Source organism: Astatotilapia calliptera, chromosome 18 (genome assembly GCF_900246225.1).
Source record: "Astatotilapia calliptera chromosome 18, fAstCal1.2, whole genome shotgun sequence".
Lineage (NCBI taxonomy): Eukaryota > Metazoa > Chordata > Actinopteri > Cichliformes > Cichlidae > Astatotilapia > Astatotilapia calliptera.
In genome coordinates, this window is record NC_039319.1 from 24012876 (window position 1) to 24038013 (window position 25138).

Consider the following 25138-nt stretch of genomic DNA (forward strand, 5'->3'; position numbering starts at 1 on the left):
GTGAGGGTCATGTTTTTTGACTTTTCCAGTGCTTTCAACACCATCAGGCCGACCCTCCTGGGTGATAAGTTAGCAGCGATGCAGGTGGATGCTTCTCTGGTGTCCTGGATTGTTGATTACCTGACAGGAAGACCACAATATGTACGTCTCCCACAGTGTGTGTCTGACAAGGTGATTAGCAACACAGGGGCACCACAGGGGACTGTCCTCTCCCCCTTCCTCTTCACCCTCTACACCACAGACTTCAGCCACTGCACAGAGACCTGCCATCTTCAGAAGTTTTCTGATGACTCTGCGGTGGTTGGATGCATCAGCAGGGATGATGAGACAGAGTACCGGGCTGTGGTCGACTCCTTTGTCACGTGGTGTGAGCAGAATCATCTGCAGCTCAACGTGGCAAAGACCAAGGAACTGATCGTGGACTTCAGGAAGACCAGGAAACACTTGACCCCTGTTTCAATCCAGGGGGTCAGTGTTGACATTGTGGAGGACTATAAATACCTTGGAGTACACATTGACAATAAACTGGACTGGGCTAAAAACACCACAGCACTTTACAGGAAGGGCCAGAGTCGTCTCTATTTTTTGAGGCGACTGAGGTCCTTCAACATCTGCCAGAAAATGCTGAGGATTTTCTATGAGTCTGTGGTGGCCAGTGCGATCCTCTATGCTGTTGCATGCTGGGGGAGCAGGCTGAGGGTCGCAGATGCCAACAGACTTAATAAACTGATCCGTAAGGCCAGCAATGTTGTGGGGATGGAGCTGGACTCCCTCAAGGTGGTGTCGGAGAGGCGGATGCTGTCCAAGATAAAGACAATGTTGGATAACACCTCCCACCCACTCCATGACATGTTGGTCAGTCACAGGAGCTCGTTCAGTGAGAGACTGAGATTACCGAAAAGCACCACTGAACGACACAGGAAATCTTTCCTGCCTGTGGCCATCTCCCTGTACAACGCATCCACTTAACACACTGTTTGCTGCTACAACTACACATGTTTCTTTTCCAAATATTTATTTATAAGTGACTTATGTATGTATGTATGTATGTATATATATGTATATATTGTACTATTCTTAGTTAGCGTATTGTCTGTCTTGTCTTAATGTTGGTTTAAAATGGAGCACTGTAACAAAAAATAATTTCCCCCAGGGATCAATAAAGTATTCTGATTCTGATTCTGATTCTGATTCTGAAAGCTGAGACACCATAAGTGCAGTGGGTTGCTGGGTTAATGTGTATCATTGTGTCAGCATAGATGGGTCTGTCTAATGTAATTTTATGTTCACTGTAAACAGATAAGAAGACACCTTAAAGTGATTTACCAATGCTGTTAATACTAATGCTGGTAGTCATGCAGCCTAAAGAGTTTATGCATGAGAAGTAATGAGCAATGGTGTCATTTCAGTAGTGGGAATAATTATTTCTGCCTAACATGGTGGAATTACAGCACTCCACTTTGATGTAATAACTATTTCAAAACCAAAATAAATCTTGGATCAATATCTTAATATTTACGAACATCTACCACAGATATTCTACTTTATGCCCAAGATACAGTAATCGTGGCATCAAATGGATTCAGACTGCAAAACAAATCAAATAAACCTGTCATGAACTTTTCTCTTTTCTGTAGACCAAACAATGAATAAACTCAAAAATACATTAGCAGTTTAATTGATGGTCAAAATGAAATTCCCATAAAAATGGGGAAAGTTTGCGTAATAAATCAAAATGCTGAGCTTGTAATCTCAGTCATCACTTCTATCAACAAACAAACTCAGCAGAGAAGAGTGGGAAAATTACTGATTTATTGACAAAAAGTCCCCTGTTTACTTATTTATTTTTAAGATCTCAGTGAAGGGTCGAAGTAGCAGATAAAGATCATCATATGGAGAAACTGCTCAGGTGCTTTACCACATTAATCTGCCGTGCTTTGCTGCACATCAGTGTGCGTGATCTGAGTGTGCACTGATGGTGTTTGAGAAAAGGTAAGCTGAGTTTATCTAAGGTTCTGTTTTTTTCTGCTGGTGAATTTGTTTCCATCTGATGATGTGGAAAGCTCTGACGCACAGACTTAAAATTTTGTCATTTCAGCTGCAAATAAATACACTGAAATCCCGAAACATTCAAGTCTAACAAGAGTTTCTGACACTTCTGAGCGGCCCATTAGGAAACGTTTCAGCGGGAAAATCCCCAAGATTTTCAGTGCTCCAGGGAGGATTTCACTAAATCTTGTGCTTATTCTCATGATACTTAGGAAAAGTAAAGCGGTTTTAATAGCTTTCCCCTGACACATTGATGGTAGAATATGCTTTGGCTCTGTGGCAGATAGCTTCAATCCGAGGTCGACGGAGAGGGGGGTGGGGGATTGGCTCGTGTCTGCCTGCCAGTACGCTCTCATAAGGCCCCATCTAAACCAAATTAATACACTTCCTCCAACATCTGAGGATAAACCTGAAGGCCACATTACTGTGGCAGCCCCTATCAGCCAGCTTGTAATACAACCGAGTCAGCAGTCAATGAGATACATTTGCAACCAGGCATTTGTCAGCGACTCAGTGCCATGGAGGCAAGAGATTTAAAATGTCCTCCAGTAAATTAAGTGCTGCTTGAAAAGTGAAAGGTGCCGGCTAAGCAGGCAGCTGCTTACTTTAAATAACACTCTGGTTAAAAGGCTGTGGCGACGGTGGAGAGAGGAGAGGAGTGCTTGCCTGGGTTAATATTGTTGACAGAAAATGTTAAACATCTGTAAAATATCTACATATCTGCTGTACATGTGACCAAAAACCAGAGATGAATTTGTTTCCCTGTTTGTCTCAGATTCTGCTATGAAGTTTGTTTTCCACTGAAAAAACATGATGCTGAGAAAAGAGAAGCTGTGGCTCGTTACATGGATCTCTCTTGTTTGCACTCTCTCACAGGAACTTTTATTCTTATCCAAAGCATAACTTTAGCTTTTTGCCATGTTGTCGAGTCGAGGAAACAAGCACATGAAATATATTTTTAAAAAACTTCATAAGACGCCTCATCTTATGAAGCCAATACATATGACAGACTGAGCTGCCACTAAGGAGCTTATAGAAATAATGGAAATAGTGTAGTTTCTGTAGCGATGATGTGAGTGCTGTTACAGAAAGGGAAACAGGCTGGTATTTCCCAAGACGTCTTCTGGACTCAGCCTAAGCAGAGGAGTGGCTTTCTTGGGTTACATTAAAAAGGGGAGAGCTGAGGTGTTGGCACAATGTAAGGTTTGACAAGCTGCTACTACTGGCTGAATACAGAAAGACAGCCTTCAATCCACATGAATGTTTTCTAAATTACCTTTATTTATTTATTTATTTTAACCAGGAAGGCATTTAAACTATGTTTCATCTAAATTTGGTTCAAATGTGTATTCATGACATTAAATTTTCTAAATGATGTTTGAGAAATATTTTCAAAAACAGTATTCGGCACACCTACCTGCAGTACTCGCAGTAATCCACAAGAGATCAGTATATCGCTGAGTGATAGGAGACTCAGGAACGTACACACACACAGCCCGTGTCTTTTGAGAAAAAGCCTTATTACTAATATCAGTTACTTTAGAACATTATTAAAAACCAAAAGTTTAACGTAATACACGTCTGTAAGAAACTGTGGAATGGTGCGTCAAAAATAATTGTGATTTACGGCACAAAAACAGCGGGCTCGTCCGGGATTTGAACCCGGGACCTCTCGCACCCAAAGCGAGAATCATACCCCTAGACCAACGAGCCGCATGTAAAGGATGGAAGAAGTATAATTTATAAAATTTAACAATCACAGCTGTCAAACTTGGTTTTTACCAAACGTTCTATAAATTCACTATCTAGCATGTAGCATGTAACCTTTGCTTAACATTCATGTAAGAACTAGTTCCTGTTAGGTAACGTTACTTTAGCTCGGTGACCCACAAGCATGTCCAGCTACCAAAGTCATAATTAATTGGATTTGACACATCATTGATTAGGTATGACTTAATTGAACTTCATTACGGAAGCCATCGGTGCATTTTTATTCTACATTTAACATGAACTGGTGTAGCTGTAGCTGTGTGCTGGAATGGGCAATATGCCTTTGACATGATCCTGGACATTTGCAGAAATGTGCAATTAGAGCTATCACATCATTTTCATCAAACCGTGATCTCTCTTTTTTCTTTTTCTCAAAGGTTCCATAAACGAGATGTAATATGGAGTCATCCATTAAAGATATCAGTGCGTGACTGCATCAGGCTGTAAAATTCTGTCAAAAAAAATGTAACGAATCCCCATTTATAAGCAGGATATGCAGGATATGATTCTCGCATATTTCATGATAGCCTTACATGTACTGCAAAGACTTTATGTTGTGACTAGTGAGAAACCTCCTTTTAAAGCAAACTGACACAAGATAATCAGCGATGTTTTCCTCTTGAACCTATGATCGGTGTGCTTCACTGTTTATAGGAACAGTTTAGGAATCGTCGGTATAGAAATGTGACCCTTCCCCCTGAGAGTGCACCCACGCTTTACCCAAACACCCAAAGTGCTATCAGATCCTCTCAGCCTGTAACTGTAGATAGAGAAGTTAGACAACTCAGATAGATAAATCAGACAACAGTTATTTGTGAAAGCCATTTTGTTCAGAAGAAAAAGATCAGGATTGTCCCAGCCTGACTGTGATTGTTTACATTTTTAAGCTACATTCCAGTGTTATTCAGACAGCTCTGCAAGCAGGGACTGGTATTAATGAGTAATTGATTGTAGTGCCATATCAAGTCTGCTTATAACTTACATTATTTACTGATTCCCCTTACAAGGACAATCAGCATTGTTTAACACGATCTCTCTCAACACTATCTAATAACAGGAGTTTCTGACTCAGTTGTGCAACAGCTGCATTGCATTAGTTTGGCATCATTGAGGAAAACATACCAGCAATGACAAGTATTTGAAACAGGCTGACACATGGAAATGCTTCTCAGTTTACACCCCTATCTTCAAAATAACCTACATTACCCAGTCTCCTCAGTCTAGAGGGTCTGCTGTTAGGTAACATAACTGAGATAAGGAGATGGGCAGACAATAGCGGCATATTAATCCCATTATTAACATCGGTGGGAATAACTAGAAGTTATGCTGATTCCTTGAAGCTGCTCCCCATTGAGGGAGAACTAGAGTGTGAAAGAATAAATATCTGAAAACATCACAAAAATATATCTTGCTACAAAGCCTGTCTCTCACAAGATCTTCCACCTTCATGAAACCTCAGCTAATGAAATTGTAGATGTTTCACAAAATGTAAAATATTTTATAATTTATTTACGTTGGATTTATTAACTTTGGATGGTTTGGACAAGTGGAGAGGAGGAATAGTAGGTATAGCGGACAAAAGGCCTCAGTTCATGAGTGTAGTCAAGGAGGACCTGCAGACATTGGTGTGACATAAGTGAAGTCTAGAGATAGGGTGAGCTGGAGGCAGATGATCAGCTGTATGGTGACACCCAATATGTGCAGGTGGAAGAAGAAAAAGACTTCCCTATGTTGAACTTACCATAAAGGCTCAATCTGAGCTGCATCACAGACTGGACTATATTAATAATTCAGGGTAGCTCCTACTTATTATATCCCCTTTGGGAGTCTAGTCTGTTAATAACCCCCATGCTCTGTCTGATGGGCTTTTATCTTTTATAATGCATTTCTAATGGCCGATCTTGTACATGACACAGGCTCCTGCTGACTCACAGGGGCAAAGTCTTTTTTTTCTTTTTCTTTTGTCAGTTTCAGACTTCAGTGTTTTCGGGTTCAGTTAAGTTTTCGTTAGAATCTGTTTATTTTTTCCAGTTTAGTTTCTATAAGTCTGAACATGTTAAACATTCACCGTAGTTTTCATTAATACGAATGTTAGTTTAATCCTGTTATTATATCATAGAGGACATTTTTCAAGGACAAAATTAAAAAAAAAAATAGATCAGGTATTACAGCTAAGTCTTGTATTAACCTATTCTTACTGAACATCTGCAGCAATGACTTAACTATATTGACAAACACAAAATAATGTTCCTCTCTGTTTTTATTATTCTGTTTTCTATATTTTCTAAAGTCTAGTTTTTATTTGATTTACCTTTTTGACACCTAGTTTTAGTTAGTTAGCAGTCTCAGTGGCTCGGCTGAGGGCTGAGCCTGCTGCGCTCCTCTCGCCCAGTGCATTGTGGTCTGTGTGCTAAAGGAAGCTGCTGCAGCGGAATCTGAAGAATTTGAGGTGTCCGCCAAGTCTGCTGCTCATCGCTCCCTGTACTTCCATCTACTCTGCAAGGTAACCGTGTACTTTTCAGCATTTAACCAGTTATTTATCACCGAGTGTGTCGGCGCCGTCGCTGTTAAAACGACGAAGCTAACATTAGCTTATTTGATTTCCTGCCCGGCTAGTTAATAGTAATTAAAGCTTAGCTTAACAGTGTCCCGGGCTGCTAGCTCGGGCTGCTAGCTTGTTAAACAGCGTTCAATTGACCGTCGATAACCGGGAGGTTTGTTACCGCTATAGCAAAATTTTAAAATACCCGAAGCTGGTTTATTAAGTAATATCAGTCACATTTAGAAAATCGGAAAATCAGCTGACTTGTAATGCTAACTCAACTAAACTACCTCGGAAACATATTTAGTTAATTAACCGGAAAAGAAATGCTCGGTTATATGCAGAGAAAACGTCTTCTCCCTCGTACTGTCGGTGTGTTTCTCACAGTTTCAGTTCATTCGGGGGTTTCGAATAACATACAACAGCCTACAACACAACTAGCAAAAGAGACCGATATGATGGTAATTACAGAAAGGTTGGGTTTGAAGGCTTAAGCTTCATCTCTTCCCTCAGATCATAGAGCTGTAGTGGGATGCAGCTGTAATGCAGACACCTAGAGCAGGAAAGCAGTTTTTTCTGTGGTGAGACACATCACTCTCACAAGCCACTCCGAGCAAAAAACAGACTTCCTGTCTCTCATACTCTGAAGCCTCTGAGTATGTGACTGCATGAGTCCAACCCCCATTTTAGAAGAAGGGTGAGAAAAGATTTTTTTGTGTTGGTTGGTTTATATCTGTCTGTTTTTTGTCTTCTCTTTCAGCCTAAACAAGGAGGAAAACATGTCTCAAGCTGACAAAATGAAGGTAAATCATATCAAACAAACAAACCAACCAGTTTTTCCTATCTGAACCAATAGGCATGCTGTAATACTAGATTCCTGCCTGTACTTCAGTGACTGCCTACTCCATTGCAGTAGCTTTAATGGTAGTGAAAAGGAAACACAATATGCCCACTGAGTTGAAACTTCTTGTTTTTTAGGCATTGATATTACCGTCCTGTTAATGGGTACATTGTCTGCGTGCTGCTCATTATCCTCATGACTCACTCATGCAGTTTTCTTTGTACTGAAAGGGCTAAGGGCAGTGTAAAAACACACTGCTTATCAAGCTCGCTCATCTTGACCTTCTTCCTGAAAGGACAAGGAATGGAGGCTTTGTCCACCTTATAAACTGAATAAAGAAGGTGCTGCTTTGTATTACATTTGAATTTTCTGGTATACAGCCTGGCTAGCTGCAGGGATTGGTAAATGGCTTCCTTTTGATGAGCTGCATGTAGAAAATGCTGGATGAATGGGGTGGTGCGAGATCTTTTGGAAATAGCCTCTTAAATAACCCCGTCACAGTCAAGCCTGCTCAGTGATTTAAGCTCGCTCGCATATAATTAGCTGTCGCCTCACATTTATCCTGCTCAGTTTAATCGGAAGTAATAATCATTTTACACTCCTTTCTTTTTACTTTTCCTCCCTTTTCGCTACAGCAGGGGCAGTTCTCAAACCCCGAGACCCCGGGGTATGTTGGATTCGCCAACCTGCCTAATCAGGTTCATCGAAAATCTGTAAAAAAGGGCTTTGAGTTCACCCTTATGGTTGTAGGTGAGTGCGCTAATGCTTTTCCCACCACATTTTTCATGTTGCTGTGACGTGACGCTGTTTTTTATTTAGTCTGGAAAATGATAATGTATCTCAGTGATAAGAATGTTAAAGCTAGAGTAAACACGGCCACTTTGTGGAATGCATTTTGTCTTTTTTCGCTCATGTTATTGGGTTAAATTCATGTTGGGATCTTGGATGCTCGCTTGAACAATATGCAGTTTTTGCAGTCTGAGCTCTTTTTGACTTCCGTAGATTTTTTCGTTTGTGTGTCACGAGCACACCGGTTGTTTTGTGTTCTATAATTCGTAGGCTTGCACTTGACTGTCTTACTGTGCATGAAGTTTTTTTTCTGCGCAGACGTAGTCATCGGTAAAGCTGCTCAGCTGATGTTGGCAGCAGTGTAAACTCTTACTCTGGTTCCTGTGACTGGGTGAACCCCTGTGCTTGCTGGGAATGGGGGAGGGTCGAAGCTCCCCTCAACACTGCTCATCCTTCTTCTTTAAAATAAACCAGAGAGGAATGTAGCCTGTGTGCCTCCAGGGACCCATTCAAACAGTGGACAGCGAGGCCTGCTGGTTCTTGTAATGCAGTAATATACCCTCTGTTTAACCCCCCCCCCCCCCCCCCCCCCCGTTATTAAATTAAATCAGTGTTTTCCTGGGTGAGCGGCTAGATGCTGCTCTTCTCCACGTATAGAAATAATAATGTTGCAATGAAAATGAAAAGCATTGATCTCTGTAGTCTCTTCCTTTCCCACATGCACTTGAACTTGCAGTGTGCATAATAAATATGTCAGTTTGCTCCCTTACAAGACCTCCTGGCAAATTGCCACTAAAGAAGACCTCAGTAAATCTTTTGTCACAGCCTGGCGAGAGCAGCTGTTTAAGACTCTGTGTCTGTGCTCGACTTCTGTTTTTAGCTGGATGTAACCAAGAAACTAAACAGTAGTTTCTTGTCTTTACGGTTGCTTTGAATCTTTTTTTCCAGACAGCAGGCAGAGTGTTAGACTGAAGCGATGCGGCAGATCAGATCAGATGTTTGTGTGGTGTGCAGGAGGTTTTTATTGGCCTGATTATCAGACTGAGTTACTATTGTCTTTCACTTGAGGAACACCTACTATTGGTATTTGGATGCATGGTTTAAATTTTGTCCTGTAAAGACATTGATACTGATGTGTAGTTCATTCATAAATTATATCGACTGAAGCATTCAAATAACGTCATTCTCATTAAATACAGTTTGTTTACCCTTTGTTTATTTTATTAAAGAGCTGGACTAATATAGTTTTAGAATCACATCAGTCCTTTCCCCTGTGATAGACTGGATACCTGTCCAGGGTGTACCTTGCCTGTTCCCCATAACAGCTGGGATAGGCTCCAGTTTCCACCTGACCCTGAATTTGAAAAGTCATAAAGAAAATGGAAAAATGGAAATTTCACCACACAATTGGTGTCATGTTTCCTGTTTAACCTGCTAAATTTGGAATTCTGTAGTTTTCTATTTGGCTTTTGAATGTCAGGTCTCTTTTGTGTAACCTCTCTGGTCAATTTGAGGTTCTTACCCTTAACTCATGAACAAACTCGTATCCTTCCCAGCTTCTGACAAGGTTTCAGCCACCTGACGGCTGGGGAAAGATTAATGCTGAAGTCAGATTTAGAGTTTGGTTGATGTGTATTTCTATCTTGTGTGAGATGCAGTGTGTGTTACACACTGCGTTTCCTGCAAAGACTGAGGACGTCTTTGTTCTTTTGGTTGAAACTGAGCTCTGCATTAGAAGAGCCCTTGCACTAACCAGAGCCTGACTGTGCATTTGTAATTATTAGCATTGTGTTAATGCTAATAATTACGGGCCGTGGTGGTCAGAGGGCCCGGTGGCGCCAGTGTCCGGCAGCCTCGCCTCTGTCAGTGCGCCCCAGTGTGGCTGTGGCTACAATGTAGCTGCCATCACCAGTGTGTGAATGTGTGTGTGAATCGGTGGATGACTGGTTGTGTAAAGCGCTTTGGGGGCCATAGGGACTAGTAATGCGCTATACAAATACAGGCCATTAACCATTTAACCATTATGCAGCCCTCATTTACTTGTGACAGCTTTACCTTCCTGTTATCTAAAGGTGAATCTGGACTTGGAAAATCCACCTTGATCAACAGCCTCTTCCTCACTGACCTGTACCCTGAGAGAGTCATTCCTGGAGCAGCAGGTAAAACACACACACATTTACACGCTGAAAACACTGATGATTAATTTTTTGTGAAGCAGTTTGAGAAACCTGCATTTGATCTTTCCCTCTCGTAGAAAAAATAGAAAGGACAGTTCAGATCGAGGCATCCACTGTAGAAATCGAGGAGCGAGGAGTGAAGCTCCGCCTCACTGTGGTTGACACACCAGGATACGGAGACGCCATCAACAGCCAAGACTGGTGAGAAATCATTGTAGGGTGGAGGCTGATGAGTAGATGAGGTATTTTTGGATTTGAATTGCTATCTTATTCCTGTGATCTGTGAGTGGTGATGATAGGAGAGGATAGGAGAGAATCTATTATTAGCCAGGCTTTGTGGTTGCCTTTGCTCAGTATAATTTCTAACTTTTTCTTTTTTTGTCCATCCAGTTTCAGCACCATTATCAGCTACATTGATGACCAGTTTGAGCGCTACCTCCACGACGAGAGCGGCCTAAATCGTAGACACATTGTTGACAATAGAGTTCACTGCTGCTTCTATTTCATCTCCCCACTCGGCCACGGGTGCGTCCTGCTATCCCCACTTGCACAAATACTGTATAGGCCTAAGTCATTACAGTGAAGGTCCTCTGTTCACGCAGATTCTTTGTCTCTCGTTGACCCTCTGTTTCCTTTCCCTCCCAGCCTGAAACCACTTGACGTCCAGTTCATGAAGGCCATTCACAACAAGGTCAATGTGGTTCCTGTCATCGCTAAGGCCGACACACTCACCCTCAGAGAGAGGGAGAGGCTCAAGCGCAGGGTGAGGACGCCAGAGTTACCCATTGTTCGGGGACTTTTTCCATTTCCTGACTTGAAGAGTAGTTACAGTATCATGTTATCATACTCACTGCTTTATCCATCGGGTGCATCAGAATTTTGCAGGTACTACTGTATCAGCTGATCCTGAGAAATGATTCTGAGGATTGTTATCTCGTGTCTGGAATCAAAAGAAAGCAGAAGATCATCATCAGTTTAACATAACTGCTAATAACTGTTGTTTTACACTCTCGTGTTATCAAGATTCTCGATGAGATCGACGAGCATGGCATCAAAATCTACCATCTTCCCGATGCTGAGTCAGATGAAGATGAAGATTTCAAAGAGCAGACGAGGATCCTCAAGGTACTGACTTCATTATCTGTGCACGATTTCAACCTTGGAGAAAGGTTTCTTTCTGTCTTCTTCCTACGCAAATAGCGATGGGAGATTTGAACAAAACCCAGTTTCTATCTCAGTGTTTTCTGTGAGTCAACTTGTGAGATGGCACGTGTGCTTACAAACAAACGCATCAAAATAAACTCTGGGTCAAGGTTCAGTGTGTTAGCCGGTGCAGACCACAAAAGCAAAGAGGAAAGCTATCAGACAGCCCTTTCCAACAAATATTAATTTTTTGTAAAAACAGTTAGTTTATATGTCATAAATGCAGGATTTGCTGGTTTAGTTGGTTGGTTAGTTAGGGTGAGGTGGTAGACAACCCAATCCTACTCTCCTGGTCATCTTGTGAAGCTTTGATTATTCACTTTAGAAGCTTTGGTACTCGTTTGGGACAGCTCTGCTTTTGTTAAACTTCCAACTATCAATTTAGGGATTGGTTTTAAGTATCATAATTATCCATGGTGTGTGGTTGAAACATGATAAATATGAGCTACTGCTCCTCTTCTCCAGGCTAGCATCCCATTTGCAGTGGTAGGTTCCAACCAGCAGATTGAGGCCAAAGGGAAAAAGGTCAGAGGTCGTCTGTACCCTTGGGGAGTGGTGGAGGTGGAGAACCCGGAGCACAATGATTTCCTCAAACTGCGGATCATGCTGATGTGAGTGGTGAAGTTTGTGAGTTGACAAAACTGTGTAGATAACGTAGTCTCATTTTGAAACTGCTGTAACCAGACGGCCTCCGCCTGCCTTTGGAGGGAGTATGGCGGTGCCTGAGCTCTCTGCAAATCTGTTTATTGTTTGACTTTTCCTCAATCCCACAGAACCCACATGCAGGATCTCCAGGAAGTAACCCAGGACCTGCACTATGAGAACTTCCGTTCGGAGCGCCTCAAACGGGGTGGCAGGTTGTCCTCCCATGGTTACATTCTGCCTATGTCTCCTGCGTACGTACTTCCCTGTCTGCTTGCTTTTCTGCACCTCCCCCTCCTCAAACAGCAAATCTCTGAGCTGTGTGTACATTTACATCCAGTATTGTGGAAAAAACACACACACACGAGGTGAAACTTAACAAAACCCAGCTAAACCAACCAGAAAAGGAAAAATAAAGAGTTATTCCTGTTCATTGGGTAGTCCGGTCATTCATTTCCTTTTTTCCAGTATCAGTTCTGTAGTACAGTAACTCTAACCCGTGATTTTTGCATGTGAACTGTAATAGGTAGAGGTAGAGGTAGTTGGAGGTGAATTTAGTGCTGTTTGCTTTAGTGGGTTGTTTTATCTTGTGTGTAGCAAATCTGTGCAGGTTAGAAACAAGATTACTGTGTGTGTAGCATTTAACATAGTGTGGGTAGCTCATTATTTAACCCCTAACGTTGACCCAAAGGACTGTTTTTAGACTTTTCTTCTAAAGGCAACACAGAATAAGGGAGTGGTTTTACTGTCTTCATATTTGCCGTGCCATCTGTCCAAAGATGGTGTTTGGTGTTGAATTGCCTTATTCCCAGTGAGTGGACTGATGGAGGTACTGTTTTATTTTTGGATTTTCTTAGTTTGGGGGAGGTCCTGCTCTTCCCCTGACCTTTGCACCCACTGCTTCTCTCTTGAATCTTCATGCTTTCACCTCTGTGTAGTTATTTGTTGTAGCTGCCAACTCTTCGCTGACAAACCTTGTCCCTGCAGACAAACCTTGTCCCTGCAGACAAAACTAACCCACTGACCCGCTTTTCTACTTCCTCAGTGTGGCTTTTGTCGTGTTTGCTTAACGCTGCTTAAAATGGCAACACTCTCTCATGCAGAGAAAACAGTTTCTCTGCTGACTAAATAATCATGCTTCAAAAATCACTACAAGAGCATTTATAACCTCTCCAGTTGTGTATTTGCTTTAATGATTATCTTTTTAATTGTGTCCTGCATAATTAAGTCATTGATTTTTGCAACGCACAGCATTGCAGTAACTATAGTTGTGTCTGTAAAGCAGAAAGGGACCTGAGCCGGAGGAAATGGACAAGGATATGATCCTGCAGGAGAAGGAGGCTGAGGTGAGATATTTCAGACACTAGACTACAAGCGTTGTTTTCAAAGAAATGTGTTGTTTAGGTTTCCTAAAGAAAGTTTTTGGGCCAAGATAAAGATGAGGCACATTTATTGCTTGTGTTTGCGACGGGCAGCCAGTCAGAAGATTTGTTGACTGTTGCGAACAAGGAGGCAGGTTTTAAAGGGAGAGGAGATGAAACGGCATATTTCAGACAGGGGATGGAGTGAGGGTGTGCACCAAGGTCCAGTTTAAAACAAATAAGTAGACAACCTTGCAGAAACAACAAACAATATTATATGATAGACTCTATAGAAAACCCCCCCAAAATGCCTTATGTCACTTCAAAGTCGCAGCCATGAGTGTCCTGATTCGCACCTTTTGATGTTCTGTGTCGTTCAGCTGAGGCGAATGCAGGAGATGATTGCCAAGATGCAGGCCCAGATGCAGAAACAAGGAGACGGAGAGGGAGAAGGCCAACATGTGTGAAACTGATGGTAAGAGGCAGACCTGTGGAGACCCGAGGGCAATTCTGCTGCAGACGCATTATCAGTTATTTTACAGCGTGCTAGATTTCTTCAGATGTCCAAATATTAATATTCTTACTTTTCTTTTTTTTCCGGATTAGATATTTGAGCCACTGCTCGAGTTTGACCAGAGAGATGGAAAAGGTGTAAAGCTGCCTGGTCATGACTCCTCTTGCTTGCCACTATTTTATTATTATTATTTTTGTAATTTCAGCTCCACATGGGATCTGGAGTCTTTTTTTTTTTTTTTAAATGCATACAGTAAAGTATATTCAACAGTGTTACATTTATATATTCACACACGGTTCCATTTTTTTTTTTTTTTTTTAATTGTACCACTTTAGAAGAAATCGTTTACTGAAATGAAGTCATATGACCAATATTTTAAAATGCTTGCATATTTTATATTGGGAGATAGTTAATTTTTTTTCCTTTTGTTTGCTGTTCAGAAAACCAAAGTATTGCTGCTTCTATGCGAAGACTTTAGTGCTGAAGCGTCTGTCGGAGCACATGCTAACACATGCTCTGTGAAGGAGTGTCATTGAGAGAGAGAACTGTAGTAGCAGACGTAGCTGAAAAACCTCTTTTATTCCATTGTTACATGACTGTTTCAATGTTATTCCTGTCAGGAGAAAACATTATTTAACAATTTATGAGTTCACCATACATGCTTGCCATTAAATGGAACCTGTCCTGCTCAGTATTGATGTTAACCCGCTCATGTGCATGCGATTCTCAACCCATAAAAAAAATTATGATAAATTTTAGGGCAGCGTTTCATCCATTTGTGCTTTTCTCAGTATGTTCAACTGCCTTCGAGTGTGGTTAAGCTCCTTTTGATATGAATTAAACTGTGATCCAGAACCTTTTATAGTCTTCCCCATACGCCAGACAAATGAGGCGCGAGGCCTCTTTGGTGCTTTCACTTAACTAAATGCATTTAGTCCTTCACGTGTGTCGTCCTCGGTGTAAAGTGAAATCATGTGACAGGAGCAGTGAGCGAATTTATTGGTACAGTGAGATTTAAGAAGTTGAAACTTCTACCAGTTTAAAGGCGACCTGATGAGGTCAGTGTAGCCAACGATCCCCTCACCAGCCGAGATGTGAGTTCTGACATTCCTTTGTGCTGTTTGTACCTGACAGATTTTGTTCTTGATGCATATATTGTAATAAAAGTTTTATTAAGTATCAAACATTTTTTTTAGTCTGCTTTTTTTTTTTTTTTTTTTTTAACATTTCCCCCCTACCTTTTTTGTTTTTTTGTTTTATTTCTAAGGGAGAACAGTTCAAATAATAAGATTTAAATAACAGAAAGAAATGTGGGTGTTTGTAATCACTGCGTTTGTGTGTATACGGAAAGACAATGGACACAGTTTCAATCATTTTTGTGCAAGATTTAACGTCTGTGAGAATAACTTACCAGGTAAGTTTGCAGTGTTAGGGAAAATCAGGTGACTGCCTGATTACCGTTGGCTGAATTTAAGCTGCTTGTGTTAAAGCATTTTGCCAGATCCCATTTACAGACTATGACTAGACGAAAGCAGCCATGAGCCACAGAGCGATTGGTCATGCAACACTTTGTAAAATTAATTTTTCTAAATTCATATGCCTCAGAAGCAACACAACTCTGCTGATTACTGATTCTGGGTGTATGATACACTGGATCTTAGACAGGCAACACTTCCCATTGAAACCTAATCAGTGCCTGCTGGTGTTCAGTTAGACCATAAACTTTATAAAATTAGAGGAGCCCGAAGCTGCTCGTCATGCACATCAGGTGATGCTCTGCTACGTGTTTTATTTCAGTGAGATTAATTACCTCTGAAAGAACCACCGTGATTCTGCCCTCACAGTAACAGGGTGTCACTAATTACTGAGATACTGTGAGATATAGAGGTTAATTACCAAACCTTCAAGCTTATATTCCCATGTGCAGCAAGAGGCGTGGAAACTGGATCAAATGATAGTGTAACAACATTTTTTTTAAATAGAAGATTACTTTTAAAACATTAATGAAGCATCTGCAGCACTGGACTAATGTGAACCTACAGGGAGTGCAGAATTATTAGGCAAGTTGTATTTTTGAGGAATAATTTTATTATTGAACAACAACCATGTTCTCAATGAACCCAAAAAACTCATTAATATCAAAGCTGAATGTTTTTGGAAGTAGTTTTTAGTTTGTTTTTAGTTTTAGCTATTTTAGGGGGATATCTGTGTGTGCAGGTGACTATTACTGTGCATAATTATTAGGCAACTTAACAAAAAACAAATATATACCCATTTCAATTATTTATTTTTACCAGTGAAACCAATATAACATCTCCACATTCACAAATATACATTTCTGACATTCAAAAACAAAACAAAAACAAATCAGCGACCAATATAGCCACCTTTCTTTGCAAGGACACTCAAAAGCCTGCCATCCATGGATTCTGTCAGTGTTTTGATCTGTTCACCATCAACATTGCGAGCAGCAGCAACCACAGCCTCCCAGACACTGTTCAGAGAGGTGTACTGTTTTCCCTCCTTGTAAATCTCACATTTGATGATGGACCACAGGTTCTCAATGGGGTTCAGATCAGGTGAACAAGGAGGCCATGTCATTCGTTTTTCTTCTTTTATACCCTTTCTTGCCAGCCACGCTGTGGTGTACTTGGACGCGTGTGATGGAGCATTGTCCTGCATGGAAATCATGTTTTTCTTGAAGGATGCGGACTTCTTCCTGTACCACTGCTTGAAGAAGGTGTCTTCCAGAAACTGGCAGTAGGACTGGGAGTTGAGCTTGACTCCATCCTCAACCCGAAAAGGCCCCACAAGCTCATCTTTGATGATACCAGCCCAAACCAGTACTCCACCTCCACCTTGCTGGCGTCTGAGTCGGACTGGAGCTCTCTGCCCTTTACCAATCCAGCCACGGGCCCATCCATCTGGCCCATCAAGACTCACTCTCATGTCATCAGTCCATAAAACCTTAGAAAAACCAGTCTTGAGATATTTCTTGGCCCAGTCTTGACGTTTCAGCTTGTGTGTCTTGTTCAGTGGTGGTCGTCTTTCAGCCTTTCTTACCTTGGCCATGTCTCTGAGTATTGCACACCTTGTGCTTTTGGGCACTCCAGTGATGTTGCAGCTCTGAAATATGGCCAAACTGGTGGCAAGTGGCATCTTGGCAGCTGCACGCTTGACTTTTCTCAGTTCATGGGCAGTTATTTTGCGCCTTGGTTTTTCCACACGCTTCTTGCGACCCTGTTGACTATTTTGAATGAAACGCTTGATTGTTCGATGATCACGCTTCAGAAGCTTTGCAATTTTGAGACTGCTGCATCCCTCTGCAAGATATCTCACTATTTTTGACTTTTCTGAGCCTGTCAAGTCCTTCTTTTGACCCATTTTGCCAAAGGAAAGGAAGTTGCCTAATAATTATGCACACCTGATATAGGGTGTTGATGTCATTAGACCACACCCCTTCTCATTACAGAGATGCACATCACCTAATATGCTTAATTGGTAGTAGGCTTTTGAGCCTATACAGCTTGGAGTAAGACAACATGCATGAAGAGGATGATGTGGACAAAATACTCATTTGCCTAATAATTCTGCACTCCCTGTATAGGCTAGGTTAAAGCTGATACTGATACTTGGCAGAAGTCTTGAGCCACCCCTCATTTCTTCATGGTTTTCTAGGAAAACTAGAAAAAGGTGCAACACATTTTTATTAACACAATAAGGCAAAAAACAGTTCTAGCAAGTCTGAAAGATGAAATGTAATATGTACCTTTATTCTTCTTTATGCTTTTTAGATAGGGTTACATGTTGGAACAAAATCGGACTTTTCCTGGTTTATAATTCCATCATTTATGACACAATCCCATTGCTGCTGGTTGAAATGCAGCCCTTGAATGGTTCATTGGTGCTGGTCGTTAAAAAAAAAAAAGAAAACGTTCCACTGGCAATGAACAGGTGCAAGGACTGGACTGAAAAAGCAGCCAAGGTCCAAAATATGTTTTTGAAAGACGTCCTTGAGAACTACTGCTCAATAGCACTTTTGAAATTACAAAAGTCTGGCTCCTTGGGAGCAAAATATAAAGAAAAGAGGGGTGACTCAAGACTTTTGCACTGTATTTAAGATTAACCTATTATGTTTCTAGGTCCATACTTTCATCTTAGACCATTATTCCAATATCTTTGGAAATCATTGTTACAAATAATCCTCAACCATCTTGTATTTGAAACAACCTCTTCGTTTCCTTCACCCTCCCCTAAAACCAGCTTTCCTCTCAATATCGTTCTCATACACAGGCTTGTATGGCACATGGGTGGGGCTTCTGTGCTGACAGCTAAATGTATGTACCTGAAAAGACCATAATAAGGATATCGCAATGCACCATACAGAATCAAGAGTAGGAAAAAAACGTCTGAAACTGATAGCAGTCTTAAGTCTGGGCTCTTTTTAGCTCACTGATGTAATTACACTGCTCAAAACAATGAAGGTAACCTTTAATGATCCCAGTATAACACAGAATAGTACAGGAATGAAATCCCCAGAGCCACTGTTGGACTTTATGCTGGTGAAGCAGCCAAATACTCAAATACTGCCCAGAAGCTCAGCATCACGCTATCATTTTCATTTCTAAAAGCACACAAAATGAATTCGCAGTGGTTTGAGGTTCCAGCCTGGCCAGGTTGATACTCCTGACGTGAGTTGGTGTTATACTGCGAGGACTAAGTGTTCCTTTTTGAGCAGTAAACTTAAACTTTGGCCAAGTGTAATCTGAGCATCAAGCGTGTAACAGCATATACATGAGAGAAAATAAAGGAAAGTATTATAGGTCCTCTATAAAAAAGAAACACGAGCCAGTAGTTAAATTAATGACATATGACAGCAAAGATAATGGAACATTTTTCATAGAATTTATTATAGTTGGTTTTTTTTCCACTAACATGGATACACAACGCTCTAACTGTCATGGCTTTTTTGTCTTAAATACTCTCCGCTCATAAAGAAAAACTGTAAAAATATTTAATTATAACTAATTAAAAGATCTCTTCAGGGGCTGGACTTGGAAGGGTGTACAGGTATGAGGGGATGGAGGTGGGTGGGGATTCGTCTGTGGTCCTTATCTGAGAAGCTGTGTGGATTTGGGGGGGACTGAAAAAGGGTCGAAGGGTCACGTTACATCCAGCGAGGCTTTCACCGCGAAGACGGGGTGGTGTTGCCATTTAAAGAAAACCTAAAAGAACGACATGAAGCAGCAGGTCAGAATAAGATAAGTGTGTATTTGCTGTTTAATATTAAACAGCCCGGCTGAGACGGCGGTACATCACCTGCACACTCTCTCCATCACATGTGTAACGAGACGGTCAGAGATGCCCGGACAGGACTCCTCTGCCAGGTTGAAGGCATTCTCCAGTTCCTCAATGGCTCCTACTCCGCCGCCACTTGCCCGCCGCTTCTCCTTCAACTGGTGGTAAAGGAAAAATCAAACAGGAACGATTTAGTATGCCGTGCAGTGAGAAACTTAAAAAAAGAAAAAAAAAACCTTCTGTTTAGAGTAAATATAATGAAACAGGTTATGTGGGGGCAAGCTTTTTATTAATATCATAACAAGACCCACTTCACTCTTACCTGTTAATGGTAAAAAACAAGGCAGAGATTCACGGTGTCATGATGTTGGCCCTTTGTCTAAATCAGAGGTCAGCAACCTGTGGCTCGCGTTAGTCACAGGTTACAATTACTATATATATATATTGATTTATCCTCTCCCAATTTCATCCGCCTGTTTGTGCCCCGTTACCCACGTGTGCTTCTTTTTTTATCCAACTGTTTGCTAGCAGGAGCTAAAATGCCTCTTGATGCTGAAGGTTGCCGACGCCCAGTCTAAATGAATCTAAACGCTGCTGTCGGCTGCTTAATTGCCACAAGGGGTCGCCACACTAGGTAATGCTGCGTGTTTGATTTGGCAGTCTTACATTGGATGCCCTTCTTTTTGGACCCTAATGACCTTTCAATTGTCAAGCAAATATTCCGACTACTACATTTTATCTAAATGAATCTGAGATTGTATAAAAAGCAGCAGTATGGCCTACCTCTCTGAAGGTGGGTGTTACCAAAGCAGACAAGCACTGTGACTTTGGTTGCCTTTTCACAGAATCTCCTGACTGCAAAGAGAAAACAGAGCGTAAGAAGAAAGGAAAAAAGATTCGACCTGGTGTTTCCGTCTCTGCTCAGTCTGCCTTACCTCTGAATCTGTGTGCGTGTAGCCCTTCTGTAACTTGTTCATAGAAGTGGGCCTGACTGTGGGGAAGGTCCACATGGGACACTGATCTACATCACCATCAGCATCCCTGAAAGAAGCGGGGACAGGAAGAGGAAGAAGATTGAAAGGACGAGTAAACATACCCCTGACAGATACACCCTGATTGTTAATGCAAATAAGTGTGATGTTCTTGAGACTAACATGTCCGAGTCGTCAGAGCTGGACTCCTCCCCGTGTCCCTCTGATTTCCAGCGGCGGTAGCGGTCAATCAGCTCTGTCAGATAAGCTGTCTTCTTGGTGTAACGTGTGATAAACTTGTGTTTCAGAAGCTCTTTGGCTGTTGGTCTCTGTGCAGAGAAGAAATTCAGTTCGATTCAATTCCATTTATACAGCGTCAAATCACAACAACTGTTGCCTCAAGGTGCTTTATATTGTAGTGAATAAAAACATGAGGAGCATAAAAATGTACAACCAAGGGTAATATCACTCAGCCCATACAAGTTGGAGTGCTGTTGTCTACAAACACATGCTAAAGCAAGCTTCAGTGTCAAATTACTTGGAAAGGTTTTGGCGCCTTTCAAGAGCGCACTTTGGATCATGTTGGAATATTTGAGAAACAACCAGAACAATCTCTAATTCCTATTAAGGACCGGACATGCTAATCCAAAATACTTGGTAGGATAAAGAATTCATGTTCAGTTTCTCTCAGTGCAGCAGTTATTACCAGATGTATGATACTCATGTATGTTGGTGTTTTACTCACAAAACGGGGGTCTTTATTTAGACAAGCCTCTACAAATTCTTTAAAGGGTTTGCTGTAAGGGCCTTCCAATGTGGGTGGAGTGTTTTTGGGGATTAGGAAGAGGACTCTCATGGGGTGTAGATCAGAGTTGGGGGGTTCCCCTTTGGCCAACTCAATGGCGGTGATTCCCAGAGACCAGATATCAGCCTGAGTGGGTAAAGACATAAAGAGCTGTTTAAGGCATCAAAATTCAGTTCCCATTGGTTAACAACAAAATGATGTCTCTTCATGCTCTCAGTGTACACACAGCTTGTTCACAAACGTTTGCCTCACCTTAAAGTCGTAGGCTGACTGCTTAATGACCTCCGGGGCCATCCAGAAAGGCGTGCCGACAAATGTGTTCCTCTTGATCTGAGTGTCTGTCAGCTGCCCCGCCACCCCAAAATCTGCCAGCTTCACATCACCCTGCTCTGACAAGAGCACATTGGCAGCTGGGAGAAAGGCAGAAAAGACAGACCGTTAAAATACAACCTAAAGTATCTGGGTCTGCTTTTTGTATCTGTTACAGCAGTCTGGTTAATATAACGTGCTAAAAATAAGATGAGGCCAGAACATCTGAGATAATGAGTAACAATGTTGTTACAGCTTATTCAGGCCAACTCTCACTTTTGAAATCCAAAATCATAATAATTAATTTTGGATTTTGGAGACTGGAGTGCTGCATTTAATTTCACAAGCAACTGTAGATAAAAGGAGCACAAGAACACAAATAATACAGAGAATAAATCCACCCCACCGAGTAATACACCAAAGTTTTAAACTCCTTATTTGTGCGATTACTTAATTACAAAGTGTTACATTTTTTATAACAAGGAAAGAACAGAGCAGAAAAGGCTCCACACACAAAATATGTAAAAGTGTATACAATTCGCACACGCAGCATGTTGTGAGATTTCAAGCTCACAGATGGTGTTAAAAATGTACACAGCTCGTTGGCATATTTCAGTGTGTGCACTTCTTCTCTGCAGCATCTGGTTAAGGCCGGCTGTGCAGCAGCTCTCAATCACAGCGTTCAGTTGTTGACATAAAACGTTGGATCACAGCATTGAGTCTTGTACTCACAACAGCGTACACTACAAAACAGCTCTGAATTATACCCGAGTTTGTACCAGCGCAGAACTTGACAACTATGTTAGCTGTTAGCTGACACCTATGAGACTCTTTGGGTGAGTTCACACCTATAGTTTGTTTTCTCTGGTATAGTTGGTGAGTTTGTAAACTTTGAGTTCTTCCCTATGATTTGGTATCTTTTCACAAAGAGAAAAAAAAAAAAAAAACACGTCAGGATGTTCAGTCCGCTCACTGGACAGATGTGTAAATATAGAAAGAAGGTGCTGTGTCCTGGACTATTAGAGAATATACAGAATTTACTTTCATTTCACGGATAGCTGCTAGCCCATACAGACCTTTGCACATCTCTAGTACCTTGCTGTATCTCTGAAAACAAAGCATACGTGCCTACAAATTTCTAATTTGTGTTGTACAGTTATTTCATTTTTAACCTTAATTTATATTTTATTCCTTCCTAGTTAAATTTACCCTTTTTAATTTTTCATATTTATTTCCTATCTTATTCATAGCCTTTTCCTTTTTTTGTTTTCTTTAGGTCACGAGCAGTTGTCCAAGCATTTCACTACATATCGTACTGTGTATGACTGTGTACGTGACAAATAAAAATTTGAATTTGAATACAGGAAGTTTTTTTTTTTTTTTTTTTTAAATCTCAAACTTGTAACCTGGTAGTTTGTTTGGGTCAACTACCAGGAACATATTCACATCATAAATAAACTATTCTGGAGTTCATTTAGAACTGCACCAAGACAACCTCTTCCAAAGGGTCTCTGTGTGGCTGTTTTGGTCTGTGCCCAAGTGTGATAACTGGGTTCACATCTGCACAAACAAACAGCACCAAGGAGGAAAATGAACCAGAGTTTGATTTAAAAGGACCGAACACCGTAAAGATCGAAGTGAGTGCTCATTACCTTTGATATCTCTGTGAATCTTCCTTTCAGAGTGCAGATACTCCAGCCCCTTTAGTATTTCCCTCAGTATAGTAGCAATGTAAGTTTCTTCAAGAGGTCCTGGACGGAGCTAGGATGGTGACAGTGTGACAAAAAGATGAGTTTTCCCTCTCGAGTATGAAAAGTGCACTATTGGAGGAGTTGTCTAAAACTTTGTAAGCTGCATAAAAATAGAAATCTACTTACTAGATCCAGAGCAGATCCTCCACCTAAATACTCCATGATAATCCACAGCTTTGTTCCCTGTGGGAGGAGGAAACAATTGAAGGAACAAACCACTGTATGTGTTTGTATATTTAAGCATCTGGGCAAGTATCACTTCAGTATTTACATTATCTCACCTTCAGATATGAGCCATAATACTTTGTAACATAAGGACTGTCGCACTGGCTCAGCACCGTGATCTCCTGCTGAATGTCTTCTATCTCGTCCTCTGCCTCCTCCAGGTCTATAATTTTAATGGCCACCACCTCCTTTGTGCGGTTGTTGATGCCTTTGTAGACCTCTCCAAACGAACCCTTGCCGATCCGCTCCTGCTTGGTGAAGTACTCCTCAGGGTCCAACCGAGTATTCTGGCCCAGTGAGAGCAAAAGAGGGATTTAAGTACAGAGTATATACCACAGTGACAACCCCCTGTAGTTTAATGTGTGTGCTTATGAGTGGGCGAGTCTCAACACAGAAGCCATGTTCACAGTTGTCCCTTATCTCCATATTATAGTGTTTGCATGCGCTGCCCAAATATAAAATATGATTTAGAATTAACCTTCTTATCTATGTCAGTGCCCATCTATTCAGTCACATCCCTATACAATTAACTAGACTCTAGATCGAGCTTTGTGCCAGGATGTAATTTAAGAAGTGTGACTCCTGAAAGTTCAGTGGTTTTGTCTCTCCATAACAGCAGGAAATGAGCAATGATTTGCGAACAAAAACGCCTTCAAAGAAGTCACTAAGTGCAAAAAATATTATCTTAATAAAGACTTAACTCTAAACGCCCAACTCTGAAAAAATAAAATGTCATTACACACTCATACAAGATCAGAGATTATTATTACATATTTGTCATTTGTTGATGGCAGTCAATTGTACACCTGACTGTGACACCGACAAGAACATTATATATACATAAATTCACATCTGTGCATATTAACACTTGCTTTTATGGCCTAGCCCACCACCCGGGTTATTCATGGAAAGCCTGAAAAGCCATGGGGGTTCGGCTGGTCTTGGATAAGAAGCAGGGAGGTGACAGTTGAAGAAAAGATCATTTCTTTACCTGGTTCTGCATGTCTCGAAGGTGTGCCATCCCCTCGGCTGGTTGGACGGGACAGGGACGGCCACAGTCCTGTCTTTCAAAAGTCAATAAATTGTCCTTTCGGGTTTTTTCTCCCCTCGTATCTGTCTAGGAAGCTAGCTAGGCTGGCTAGCCAACTAGATAAACAGCCAGTCTGCAGGCTTTAACGGGGCTGTCACTCCGCGCACTGTTTTCGGCCTCCGGGTAAAACGGAGGACTGAGCAGCCGAGCTACTGACCGAGAGACTCCATGAGTGTCGGTGGTCCGAAATAGAGGAGAAAAATAGCTCTTTCCGTGAATTAATAATTAATTCATTTCAAGGAGCGCTTAGCCCGTTGTTCAATTGAAGCTTGAGGAGGACAAAATAATGGCCCAGCTCGAGAACGCATGCGCGTTTTTTTCTTAAATTCGTTGGAATTGTGGGAGTTGTATTTCTCCATGCTTCAGAGACACGCTTCTTCAAACCTTTCAAGTTTTTTTTCTTAACACGGTACACGGCAAAAATTAAAATAAGATAAAACTACATTCACAATTTTAATTTAAAAAACTACAACACGTGATCTCTTGGAAAATGGTTTTACCTACGTTCAGATCTAACCAAAGTCCCATATATATATCTCACATAATACCATACAAGCTGCCAGACAGCATTAGAACACCAATGAGGATTCATTACATACAAAAATAGAAAATGAACAAGTTCAATTCAATTTAAAGCTGAAATAAGTTTAAATTACATTTTGTGGAAATGATTGTGTGTGTTTTCTGCGTATGATTGATAGCAGAGGAACTGGAAATTCAAATTAGGGCAAATCAAATTAACCATATGCAGACAAGTGTTATGTGGGAGTAAATCTTTGTGTTTGTCTCTGTGATGAAGAT

General features: G+C 41.2%; 2 protein-coding genes and 1 non-coding gene across 4 annotated transcripts; 1 reads left to right on the forward strand and 2 right to left on the reverse strand.

Annotated features, from left to right (window-relative positions):
• Nucleotides 1–3690: 3690 nt before the first annotated feature.
• On the reverse strand, nucleotides 3691–3762 carry trnap-ugg (transfer RNA proline (anticodon UGG)). The gene has a single exon. It is a non-coding gene; the product is annotated as a tRNA-Pro (tRNA).
• A 2408-nt stretch (nucleotides 3763–6170) lies between these two features.
• On the forward strand, nucleotides 6171–15072 carry septin2 (septin 2). Of its 2 annotated transcripts, none has more exons than XM_026149788.1 (13): nucleotides 6171–6322; nucleotides 7122–7164; nucleotides 7838–7952; nucleotides 10064–10150; nucleotides 10246–10369; nucleotides 10559–10693; nucleotides 10814–10931; nucleotides 11192–11293; nucleotides 11837–11982; nucleotides 12145–12267; nucleotides 13299–13359; nucleotides 13755–13849; nucleotides 13981–15072. In XM_026149788.1, the coding sequence occupies exons 2-12, from the start codon at nucleotides 7141–7143 to the stop codon at nucleotides 13839–13841; spliced, it is 1122 nt and encodes a 373-aa protein (XP_026005573.1). In that variant the 5' UTR covers nucleotides 6171–6322; nucleotides 7122–7140; the 3' UTR covers nucleotides 13842–13849; nucleotides 13981–15072. The 2 variants fall into 2 exon arrangements, with proteins under 2 accessions (XP_026005573.1, XP_026005574.1); XM_026149789.1 differs by having other exon boundaries at nucleotides 6172–6322; nucleotides 12145–12228.
• Nucleotides 15073–18769: 3697 nt separating this feature from the next.
• On the reverse strand, nucleotides 18770–24646 carry stk25b (serine/threonine kinase 25b). Its single transcript, XM_026149773.1, has 11 exons — nucleotides 24239–24646; nucleotides 23304–23534; nucleotides 23149–23205; nucleotides 22924–23032; nucleotides 21215–21372; nucleotides 20903–21088; nucleotides 20341–20486; nucleotides 20122–20227; nucleotides 19970–20041; nucleotides 19208–19344; nucleotides 18770–19113 (listed from the first exon to the last, which is right to left on the reverse strand). Exons 1-11 carry the CDS (start codon nucleotides 24266–24268, stop codon nucleotides 19074–19076), a joined length of 1272 nt encoding a protein of 423 aa, XP_026005558.1. The 5' UTR covers nucleotides 24269–24646; the 3' UTR covers nucleotides 18770–19073.
• Nucleotides 24647–25138: the final 492 nt, after the last annotated feature.